The sequence below is a fragment of the Haliaeetus leucocephalus genome, unplaced genomic scaffold (assembly GCF_000737465.1).
Source record: "Haliaeetus leucocephalus isolate CR32 unplaced genomic scaffold, Haliaeetus_leucocephalus-4.0 Scaffold182, whole genome shotgun sequence".
NCBI classification, from domain to species: Eukaryota; Metazoa; Chordata; class Aves; order Accipitriformes; family Accipitridae; genus Haliaeetus; species Haliaeetus leucocephalus.
In genome coordinates, this window is record NW_010972618.1 from 365,685 (window position 1) to 377,279 (window position 11,595).

An 11,595-nucleotide genomic window follows, 5' to 3' on the forward strand; every position below is an offset into this window, starting at 1 on the left:
GTGGATTTTAAAACAAAGATCAAATTAAAACTGAGCACCATTTTGTAGAAAAAGATCTAGTTGGATCACCTCTAAGTACTTGCATCAGATGATGTAGTAGAATGCCTTCCATGTCTTCTTGTTTTCAGGTTTTTGTCATTTTCCATAGCTCTTCCGTGTGTCTGAACTTTCCTGTTCTCCAGGGGCTTGCTGGCTGTGTTAGCCTATTCTAGGTGGCCTCTTTGGTGCACAAGGCTCTCTTCCTGTCTCTTCTGAATTCTTTACTTAAATGTCTCTTGAAATTTGTTTTTGTAGTAATGGAAAACTTCTTCTAAACCCTTTGTGTTACATTAAACAATGCAGGATAGTTCTTTTTCTTAACATCTTTAAGTCTGACCATTAGTTCTTACGGTGGTTTACAACAGCAGCTTGTCTTGCAAGGGTATTGGGAATCTAACCTTTGCCAAAGTAAGAGTCCTCTCTTTTGTAGTTAGTAAGGTACTGAAAAGTTGAACTACTAAAGGAATATTTCAGGTAATGAAGATCATCAAGCCTGTAATCATAATGCTTGTTCCATAAATGAAGAAGCTCTGGTTCACAAAAGTCAGGCTTTTTGTATCTGCTGCTGAGCTGGAGGGCTGCTCAGAGCATTGCTACTCTGGTCAGGAATTTCTTATTTCAAGGCTGGATATGTCAGTAGTTGCGTAATGGCCACCAGTTCTTCAGCAGATACTTCCCTTGGGTTAAACTACCCTGTTTATCTAGTTTAGTGGCAGTGGCCACTACTGCTTCTCTTGGCAGATGTATTCTGTCTTCAAGGTTTCAGTCTCCTTCTACGATACTGTCCCATCCCCTGAACTCATCGTAGTTCAATCTGACCACCTTTCTTGTGGTTGTATTACATTGTCACCTGAGTTATCTTTTGGTCAGTAGTATTTCTGGTTCTCATTTCCCACTGAGAAGCTTTAGAGCACGAATTCTTTTTCTTTTTTTTTTTTGTGCAGTAGTCTGCTGTTCATGTTTTTGGATTTCATCCCCATTTTCTGTTTTCCAGTTCTTTCTGTCTTGGCCAATTATATTCTGTATGGACAACAAACTTCTTTCATTAGCGTAGTCCTACCCTTTTAAGATCTTCAGTTGCATCTCATGCTGATCTTAAAAGGTATTCTAATGATATCAACTTCCTGTATCGCAGTGTCCTTACTGTGGAATTGATACAGATCAGAGGAATTTTAGCACCAGATTTTACAGTATCTAGTCCTGAGTTTTCCTTCCCTGCTTTCTCCTGGAAACACTGGGGTTTTTTTTCTCCTTTCTCCCTGCACCCCCCCACCCCATGAATTGTTTTGTCATGTATCAAAAGCTATTGGCAAAGATTGGCGTGAGGAGCCTGGTTTTCTGATTTTTCGAATGTTGCCCACCGTTCTGTCAAAATTCACAAAAGATTTAAAGAATTCCTGTTTTCTGACTTAAGGTGATCTATTTGCTGAGAACTGGAATAGTTTTGTTTTTCTTTGCAGTTTTGGAGAGTTGGCTGGATTACACAGGAGAGCTGGAACCACCAGAACCACTAGCTCGACTCCCACAACTCAAACATTGTATAAAGCAGCTTATAACGGACCTAGGCAAAGTGCAACAGATTGCACTTTGCTGCTCAACGTGAGACTAGAAAATGTTGGAGACTGAGTGTGAAGTTGGAGCATCTGATGTGAACAGCTCTGTATATTTAAATGAAATTAGCATGCTGGTTGCATGTGATGCAGATTGACTTCAGGGATTTGTGAAGAAGTGCGGTTCAAAGAACAGCAAAATGGTTATTTTATCTCATAATTTCGGGTTTATTAGGCAATTATAACGCTATAGAAGAGGTCATACTGTTGTCTTCAGAGGTTGGGTGTTGGTTGATAAATTATACTTAAATTTTCACTCCTTACAAGTTGCTCATTGAAACAGTAGACTTTTTCATAATTAAATTGACTAAAAATTGTGCCACTGAAGAACAGAGTTCTAAGAGCCAAAAATGTTTAGTTGATAGAGGTTGTAAATAACGTTGCATAGTTTAAGTGACTTGTGTCATGTTTTACTCCTTCTGATTTATGCATAATAGCACATGGTATTTAATCACTAGGAAATGTTATAACAGTTTTCAGACGTAGTAAGTATGAATGTCCAGCTCTTAACTATAAAGTGTTACGTGGAGGTTTGCAAGTAACAGTGGCCTAAACCCCACTTCTATTATGTTAAATAATGTAGCAGAAGGTCACAGGTGGATTGCACTTATTTTCAGAATAAATGATTGTTTTCCGTATTTATCCTGTCACTATCACATGACTTGGTACTGGGGAGACCCATTAATGTTGTGTTTATGTGTGTTCTTGAGCTCTTAAATATGGCCATACTGTGCCTCCTGAAGCAGTGCTAGTGGGATGCCCTTGTTGCGGTAGTATGAAATACCACCGTGAATAGACTGGAGATGTGCTTGGAGTTCCAGACTTCAACAAGGTCTGTAATGGACGTTATGTAGTTTTCTACCCATTTGTTAATAATTGCCATTCCTGTTATATTTTGAAATGTAGACTTTTTTCAATACTCTGAATGTGTTCATTGTAAAAACTTATTCCATGAATGTGTGGGTTTGGGAATCAGTTTATTTTGTATTTGTGTAAATAAAGCCTCAAGATCTATGCATGAGGTACTGTCCTCACAGACAGTGAGTGGGTTATTATCTTAAATGGTGTATGTTCACAAAGTCCTTTTTTATACCTTAAGTTTTAATTTTCTGGTTTGTATTACTTTGAGAGCAAGGTGAAAATGCTGCTTATGTTGAAATTGCATTATACAGTATGTTTTGAAACATTGGTGTAATGTAAGAATTTGAGATGTTAAAAGTCTTTCAGCTGCAGATCATAGCTCCATAAATAATGACTGTGACTTTAGTTTTCCTTCCCAAATGTTGCTGAGTTAAGTTCACTGTGGAAAATGGTAAGCTGTTTTTGCAGTGAGAGGGTGTCCTTAAAAAGCTGGATTCTTTACCTTGACTTTGTGTGTGATGGTACCACCAAAGGGTAAAATTTAAGCACAGTTGTAATTGAAAGACCCATAACTGTACAAATTACTAATTTTTTATATGAATCTGTAATCTTTGTATACTGCAAAGAATAATGTAAACTTGAAATATCCAATATTATTGTAGGAGTTAACACGATCTACACAGTGAATACTTTATTTCCTTCAGAAAACAAAATAATTAGGCTACTCTAGGTAATAACTAAGGCTTTTGTGCCAAGACTCATTTCAGGGAATAATTTGTCTCAGTTTTATAGTACTAGTTGGTATATAGTGAATACAACATATGTACAGCAGAAAAATAAACTTATTTTTCTGTAACACAGTTGAAATAAAGCTTACATGATATTTAAGAATCACTTTGCTCTCTGAAGATGAGACCAATGTTCATACCTTGTCTCATTCCTGTTCATGACACCTGGATTCATGTATACTGTGTAGCTCTAGAACAAGCGGCAGTAACCAGACCACCAGAACAGCATCAAAAGGAGCACCCTGGACAACTGTGAAGGTTTTTTGTTTTTTTCAGGTGAGATCGACCAGAAAAGCGTTCCCTGGTTCAAATCTGTAAAGCAAGCACTCCAAACAGGCGTCTCTTGAGAAGAACATAGCTGGATTGTTAACAAGTCAGCTGTGCTTACAGTTTGAGGGTATGACAGCAGTTAAACCCCTGAGCAGACTTTTCACTCCAGAGTGGAACTTCTCCTTCCCAACCAATTGCTTTTTGTGTGTTCATTGTATGTTTTTACTTTGCCAGTTTATTTTTGCTCAGGGCAGTATTTAAGATTTGGAAGAAAAGGCAGTTCTGATGGGTGAATCAAATGGCAAATACTGGAGACTTGTTTACCTTTACTAGAGCTAGGGAAGCCCTTGCAGATAAAGACTGAAAATATTTATTTAAAATAGAATAGCATTTCTCATATTCAGGAAAGATTCTTTATTGTGCTCTGCCTGGATTCATTTTTGTCCCTGTTTTTGCAAGTTTCCACATTGTTACTTCGTAGTCTGGACCAACTGTTTGGTCTGGGAGGTCACTTTTTTATTTCTTTAAATCACTGGTAAGTGAATGCAACATGGAGCCTTGATGAAATGAGCAAACATTGCACTGTGGACACATAAGTATATTTGTCTTTGTTTATGCACTATTAGAACTGAGGGCGCTGTATATAGAATTTTGCTTTGGAGCAATATTTGCAAAACTTGAAAACTTCTGTATCTTGGTGTTTGGAGTAAATAAATAGGTTTTGTTGGTTAAGTCTTAGTAAAGTCTTTGTTTCAATTAATGATTATTTGGTAAAATAACTTTGGACTTTTTTTCTTCACATAGCATTGAAATACAGGTACTGTAGTTTGACAGGAGTATAGATCTTAACTGTTCCTGAAGTATGGAAATGTTTGCTTTCAAGATCTGTCTCATATAAATATTCTTAATAGGTAAACTGTTACGTATTGTTTTATATTGGATATTGTTTTAGTGAGGAGCTTGTACACTTGATTCCCAAATCCTAATATTTGTAATATATTGGGACCTAGTATATGTAATCTGACCCTAATTTTTGTTCCTATTTCAACAAATAGCCTACCAGGGCTGCTGCTGAGCACTTGGCAGTGTTGATGAGAGAGGGGCAGCTGGCTCATCCCTCTGATTCCTTTCACAAAAGATGAATGTTGCAGGTAGGAAGCTGCTGTAACCAGCAGAGCACTGTAGCATCTGGAAGTGTGTGTACGAGACTTTTGCGCCGGGAGACAAGTGTGAAGCCAGGATGCTTGTTCCAAGAGTGCAGAGACCTAAAGGTGTAGCTTCCCTGAACAGTTAGTTTCTGAAGAGTTAGTTTAGGGCAAGTGCTGTCAGCTGTACAGTGCAGACTATGTAGAGAAAAATATGTAATTTCTATACAATTTTCATGTGAAAATGTGTTTTGCCCATGTAGCAATGAGCTAGCAGTTGAGTTTCAGGTAGGTTTGGGAGGGTTGAGCTGGAAGGGAACACCATGTGGGTGCTGTGCCTGTGATGTTCTCCTGAAAGCTGCTGTCATGCTTCTGGGCAGCAGCAGCAAGCGTGGTGTAGAAGCTGCTGCGTGTTCACTGCGTGAGGGAGTGCTGCTTTAGCATTAATGTAAAGGAAGGAGCTTTTGATGTATTTGAACAATCCATATAGAAAAAAAATGCATAGGCATGGGAAGGCGAGAAGCTAGGAAAAGCTGGAGAGGAAAGGACCTGGCACAGGGTGTCCCTAAAGGCAGGGGCAGGCACTGATGTGCCTTCAGATGCATTTCTGGTTCCATCTCTTCCCCTCTCTTATTCCCCCAGTAGCAGGAAAACAAGTTTATTCCCTTATCCTAACAAATTGACCTTCCTAATTTCATTCTCAAAACAAGATTTCCTGTAAAACTCCTGGATTTTAAGGCCCGAGGGTGCATCACTTTGCTAGAGCCTGGCTTGCGAAGCCTGGAGAACGTTCGGCCACTGGTGGCAGATCAGGTGTGTGTTTCATGGTTCAGTCAAATTGTGTAGGTTTTGCTGGTCATTTAAATGTCAAAATCAGGTTTTGAAGATGTGATCTGGATTTGAAATAACTTACTGAAATGTGTGCTGGCCATGTTTCTGGGAATGTGTGCCCTCTGATTTGAGCTTGTCCAAGCTCCCCATTTTACTTGCTTGTCTTAAGATTCTTGTAGGTGCAGACTCTCACATCAGGAGGCAGTTGCTAAGTCGTCTGTCAGCCTTCATGCAGGTAAATTTACCTTGAAGTTCCTCAGCCTAAGAAATCTGACACAACCGTTTTAATATTTTTACTGTTATTTGACCGAAAAATCATTTCTTGTAATTACATCATCTACTGTTGATCATCGTCCAGACGGTGGATCTCATTTGTGCTCAGTTTGATGCTAGAGTAGCCTCCCTGCTGCTGCAGCACTGGCATTTTGTCAAATTGCAAAAGCATTTGTGACTGATACTTGGTCTGTTTTTTTCCAGTGGCGTTGTTGAGCTCCTCAAGCTGTTAGAGTTGTTTAGAAGAATATTCCCTGTCGTCATACTAAGCCTTCAGTACTTGCATAGCAGCTTTCATGTGAAGGGAAAAAACTATGTACAGCTCTTGTCTGGTTAATACCTGCCACAGCGAACCACAAAAAGTCCATGTTCAAATAGGCAGGTAGTTAAAAACAGAAAATACCACGGGGTTTTTTTCCTATTAGAACATACATGCAGACAGGAAAACGGGGAACAAAACAACAAAAAAGCTGGAATTCATCATGTTCTGCCTGCAGGGTGTTTCTGCTGGTGGTGCTCATGTGCTATCGAGGTGTTTGCTCAGTAAAGGCTGAATGATGCCACAGTCTCCTTGGTTAACACTCCACACCAAGTTCTTGGGGATGGTGTGGGCCCTGTTTCCCATTGTTTCAGGATGTAAGGTGCATTGGGCCCAGGAGGAGGAGAGGAGCTTTGAGACTGTGGTGGTTTTAAGTTTTGCAGATGGCGTACGTACACTGTTTCAAGGGACACCAAGGGAAGAACCAGCTCATGACGTGGTGGGTTTCTGTACCCTCGTGTCAACTGGAGTACTGGTTTGCTGAATGCCACACTGAATCTAGGCTCCAGAAATGGCTGTGTCCTCTGAATAGAGGTCCAAAGCTACTGAAGATACTTTGGATATTTTGCAGCTCCTCCAACTCCCTTCAGAAGTCCCTTTGAACCCAGCACGTGCTTGGTGGCTGCTCTTGTAAGAGAGATGCCCAAGCAGTTTAGTTTCAGGTGGGTGAGGGGGCAAAGCATAGGCTTGTATGGTGAGCTTGCACATCTGGATGTCACTAAGTACTTGTCAATTCAGAGGAAGTTGGTGATGAAGCTCTCGGAGGAGGTCAGTGCTGGCCACAGGCTGGCTGAAGCAGACAGAGCTCTGCAAGCTCAGTGTGCCCTCGGCACACAGCAGAAAGCATCCGAGCAGCTCCTCTTCCCATGAGGATCCTGGGCACTTGGAGCACCTCTGGTGGGGATGGATGCTAGCCCTGGTCCCTGCTGGGTCTCCATAGCTGCCCACCCTTGGGTGGTGGAGGCAGCTGGCAGGTCCTCTGCTACCCTGGCACTGGTGCGTCTCCTCAGGGCTTGTTCTGTCCCTTTACAGCCTTTAGTGTCCCAGTCCTGTGCTGCCTGGGCAGCCCCTGCCTCTCCCCTCTGCCTTCCCCTGTCTGTGGCAAGAGCTGCTGCTGGGAGATGTCATGACCTGCTCTACCTCTTCCAGCTGTTAAAAACCTGGTTTGGCATCTGGCTTTGTGCCTGTGATGTTGACTGGGGTTGCAGTGTTCAGCAATGGGAGGCAGGGACGGGGGATGGCAGCAGTCTGGGCTGGGGACCCTGGGGTCGCACCCAGCAGCATCCTCTGCTGCCCTGAGTGCCACTGCCCCATTGTTCTGGGGACCTGTGACAATGTTTCCCAGCGTGAGTGAAGTGTGCCCAGAAAAAGGAGCTTGTGGGGCTTGGCAGAGAGCTGCCATGGGGCTGGAAGAAGGAGGGTTCAGAGGCTGCCAGTGTTGCGGAAGGGTTCAAATAGGCTTTCCAGCCAGGTACTTCCCATCTTACCAGTCACCAGGATATGAGTATTAGAGCAGCAGTTTCTTGACTGGCTGCATCCAGTCTGAGGTAGAACCATCACTGTGGTATAAAAGCATCCAACAACCTGCATCCAGGTTGGAGGCAGAGGAAGGAGGCCCAAGAGCCGGCCTTTGTTCACACAATGTGAGTTAATGGCAAAAATGAAGGAAGCAAAACCCTCCACTGCCTTGGGGGCCTGGGGGTGACAGCGGGCTGCAGGTCAAGGTCAAGGCTGAGGGCTAAACCCTGACCTGTGTACTGTGCTGAAAAGACACCTGGGTTTGAGGTTGATGGATGAGCAGGTGTGTAAAGCTCTGGCCTGTGGTGTGGAAGGAAGTGAGAAAGCGACAGTAGGTTTACAAGAGCAAGCTCATCAGACATGAAAATGAAGAGGAGATCTGAGCATGTCAGAGGCAGGAAACCTGCAGGTAGTGGGGGGGTCCTGCCTGGTGCAGAGGAAGAGGAAGGAAGGGATGTTGCCACATGGTGAAATTGCTTCTGCACTGGTTCTCACCGCAGAGGAAGCTTCAGGTGCTTTCCCCAGGCTGTGCTTTGCTGATAAAGGGCTGCTGAAAGCAAAGGCTCTGGTGTGTTGCTCTTCTGAGGCATTTCTGCTGCTTTTAAGGCCCCCTCTAGTGCAGAGGTGTAGCCTAGGTCAGGGTTGAACATGAATATCTGCATTCTGCCTTTTCGAATTTAGTTGTGGCATGCACCCATTTCTTGCCCCATTGTTCCTGAACAGGAGTTGTGATGTTAAACATTTTTAAACCTCTAGGGCTCATTAATTTGCCCTAAGCAAGTTGGCCAAGGACCAGACCTGATGGCAGGGCTGGGAGTGATGGCTGTGGCAGGAGCAAAACCCCCCAGGCTGTGGTGGGTGGAAACCTGCCCCGTGATTGCAGCTGGCAGTTCACGATTTATTCACAAACCCTTGACTGTGAACAAAGTGCCCTATAATTAAGATACTATAAATGGTTATTGCTGCGTGTCTACCAGGATCATGTTTTATGGACCTTAAAACTAGTACAATCCATATGTTTAAAGGCTTAAAAATCAGCTACTTGGGGTGCTGTGAGGGGCTGGTTTCCTCCTGGCTGCTGCTGTGCTGGTCCCAATAAGCAGAGGGGCGAGTTATGGGTGGATGAGAGCATGAGGGTCTGCAGCTGCTGCTCACAGATCCTGTCCTGCACAGACACACCCCCAAAAGTTTGTGCATGAACTTGCAGGGTCTGACAGGGTCAGGCTGTTCTCCCACCTGGGCCAGGCTTTGGCTTGTTGGGTATTTGCATCCCATTTCCCTGCTGCTGTGGGGGCGGAGATGCAGTGGGGCACCATTGCGGCCCGTGGGGCAGGCAGGGCTCCTGTGTACAGTCTCTGCCTTCTCCTCCCATGGGTGTGGGGGTGATGCTTGGGGTGCACAAACATCATGTCCTAAAGCACCCAGCTTTGGGGGGGATGGGCCCTTGGGCAGCCCTTTCCTCCAGTGTTGGTGCCTGCCCCTCCCCACCTTTGTCTCAGCTGTCCCATGTCCAGGCCAATGCCCCTAGGTGCCTGGCTCCCAGGGCATCAACAGTGATTGTGGCTGAAACCAGGTGAGTGATATAATGAGGGCTGGGTGTCTGCCATGGGGCTGTGGCCAAGTGGGGCCCTGCCCTCAGCTGTTCTTTGCCCCCTTCCCTGCAGGGCTCTGCTTGGGTGTGGCTCTGTCTGTCAGGAGAAGGTAGGAGCTGATGGCTTCCCTCAGGCCCAGGCTGATGGGAGAGTCCTCCTCTGGTGGGGATGTGGCCTCTGAGAGCAGGAGGGAGCTGTGGGAGGGCAGATGGGGCAGTCAGCAGACAGACCCTAGACCCCTGAGTGTCTGTCAGGGGTGGTGGGGGGAGCCCCAGCCCCTTCCCCAGCCATCCCTACCTGTCAATCTTGTCCCAGTTGAGCGATGGCTTCATGACAGTGGGCAGGGTGGAGATTGGGGCCACCCTTGCCCCTTCCATGGAGCAGGGCTCCCTGAGGAGGCAGCACAGCCCCTCTCCAAACTCTGGGCAGGGAGCAGGCAGTGTCAGCAGGGTGCCCCCACCTGCACCCCAACCCCAGGGGCACCTTTCCCCGCTCCCTCCTTTGCTGCAGGGCACAGGTCATCTCCCCCCATGGACTGGGGATGCCAGTGGCCTGGAGGAGCATTACCAGAGTAGTGGTCCACCAGGTCGTGTAGGCTGGGGAAAGTGAGCCGGGGTGAGATGTAGAGCCAGCCGTTCTCCAGGCGGTAGATGTGGTAGTGTGTCACCGAGTCCCAGGAGGCACGCTCGCTGCGGCGCACTGACAGTGAGTAGCAGCCTGCTGGGGCACGGGGTGAGGGGCACATGGCCAAGCTGCCGTGGGCACCCACCCTGCTCAGCCCCACTGCCCTGCACTCTCCCACATTAGGGATTTTATTGTCCCATGGGGGTGGCTGGCAGCACCCTTCTCCCTATAGAGCTGCATGGCTGTGAGCACCCCTGTGCCAGCCCCACACCATGAGCACTTCCAAACCAGGGGATGGGGGAGTGCCAGAACATGGGATGACCTCAGTAGCACATCGGGTGCTGTGGCTCTGTACCCAAGTCTCCACTTCTGGGGGCCATGCAGGGATGTGCCATACCCAGCCCCATAACCCCCTTGGTGCCCATGCAGCTGCAGGGCCATGCAGTGCTGTGCTGGTGCATCAGCCACATGCACTGGGGCACCGTGCAGGATCTCCTCACAGGGTCCCCTCAAGCACCTGATCATGATGGGACCCTGTTTTGTTTCAGAGGCTGAGCCTTTTCACTTCAGAAGCTAACCAGAAGCTGCAGGAAGCCTGGTGTTTTTTGTTTTCTTCTGAGGTCCAGTGGCAGAGGCTCAGCATGAAGCAGGGAGCAGCAGCACCAGGAAACTGCCATGTGGGCCAGGCTGCTGCCACCAGGTGCGAGCGATGGAGGATCAGCCCTGCTGTGGCCCTGCTCATGCCCTCAGCACCCCAGTGGGCATGGCTGGGAGGGGGTATAGGAGTCAGGGCCTGAGGGCTCTCACCTTGCCTGGTCTGGCTCTCCCGTATCAGGAAGGACCCGCTGCGGTTGCCTGGCCGGAGCAGCAGCTCCTCTGCCTTCTGCCGGCTGACACCCTCATACAGCCACCTGCACAGGCAGGGGGCACTGGCAGAGCCACTCCTGGCTGTGCAGGGACACGCAGTGCCCCGAGGCCTGTCCTGCCCTGGCCAGGGCAGAGAGGACAGCTTGAGGTGCAGCAGCACATGTCCTGGGGCCACCCTGGCACACAGTGCTGTCTTCCTGAGCCCCAGTGCTGCTCCATGGCTTGGGGAGAGAAACAGGGCAGGTGGTGCAACACAAAGCCTTGGGCCCACCCTGAGCCAGAACCTTCTCAGCATTTACCTGTGCCTGATCTTGGCCACACAGCTGCTGGGGACGTGGCACTTTTTTCTGGACACCTCGGATGCCACCAGCCACCACTCTCCATCCCTGTGGGGGAGGGGGATGAGCCATCCTGAGGGGCTGAGGCTGCTGGGTGGGGGGGACGGGGACGACCCCCAGCATGGGTACCACCATCGTGGCTCCACACTGGTTGGGAGTGCCTACTCACTGTGAGGACTTACTCAGAGAGGACACGGAGCTGCTCTCCCATCCTCAGGACGGTGGCTGCCCCTGCGCTGGCAGGGAAGTCGCAGAGGGCCACAGCCAGGAAGCCGCTGGGGTCTATAGGGAAGGTGAGGGGGCTCAGAGCTCTCCTGGCACCACCCAGCCCCAGCTGGGAGGGGAGGACCCTGCACACCAGGGGACACTGACCAAGCTTGTAGCTGCTGGGCACTTACCTGCCTGCATGGGTGGTGGGGGCTGCACCATGTCAGCAACTGGTGGTGGGATACTGAGCGGCTTCTCCCGGCTGGGCAGGCTCCCCATCCCTCAGGGTCAGCATGCGCCCCTGGCCTCGGCT

General features: G+C 47.7%; 2 protein-coding genes across 2 annotated transcripts in view; one reads left to right on the forward strand and one right to left on the reverse strand.

Annotated features, from left to right (window-relative positions):
• The window catches only part of PHF20 (PHD finger protein 20), a 73,697-nt gene extending 69,419 nt beyond the window's left edge, over positions 1-4,278 (forward strand). The window contains exon 21 of the mRNA XM_010564524.1: positions 1,500-4,278. Coding sequence (XP_010562826.1) covers positions 1,500-1,642 — 143 coding nt within the window. The 3' untranslated portion in view covers positions 1,643-4,278. The remainder of the gene's footprint in view (positions 1-1,499) is intronic.
• A 4,783-nt stretch (positions 4,279-9,061) lies between these two features.
• Positions 9,062-11,595, reverse strand: SLA2 (Src-like-adaptor 2). Its single transcript, XM_010564525.1, has 7 exons — positions 11,474-11,595; positions 11,258-11,357; positions 11,037-11,123; positions 10,678-10,781; positions 9,814-9,963; positions 9,544-9,667; positions 9,062-9,440 (listed from the first exon to the last, which is right to left on the reverse strand). Exons 1-7 carry the CDS (start codon positions 11,559-11,561, stop codon positions 9,290-9,292), a joined length of 804 nt encoding a protein of 267 aa, XP_010562827.1. The 5' UTR covers positions 11,562-11,595; the 3' UTR covers positions 9,062-9,289.

Bases quoted from the DNA above. Each gene is read 5' to 3' on its own strand.
- SLA2 (XM_010564525.1), bottom strand. From the start codon at position 11,561: ATGGGGAGCCTGCCCAGCCGGGAGAAGCCGCTCAGTATCCCACCACCA. The intron at 11,358-11,473 runs GTAAGTGCCCAG...CCTTCCCTATAG, and splicing joins CCCACCACCCATGCAGGCAG to ACCCCAGCGGCTTCCTGGCT. The intron at 9,964-10,677 runs GTGAGAGCCCTC...GTGCCCCAGCAG, and splicing joins GGAGAGCCAGACCAGGCAAG to GCTGCTACTCACTGTCAGTG.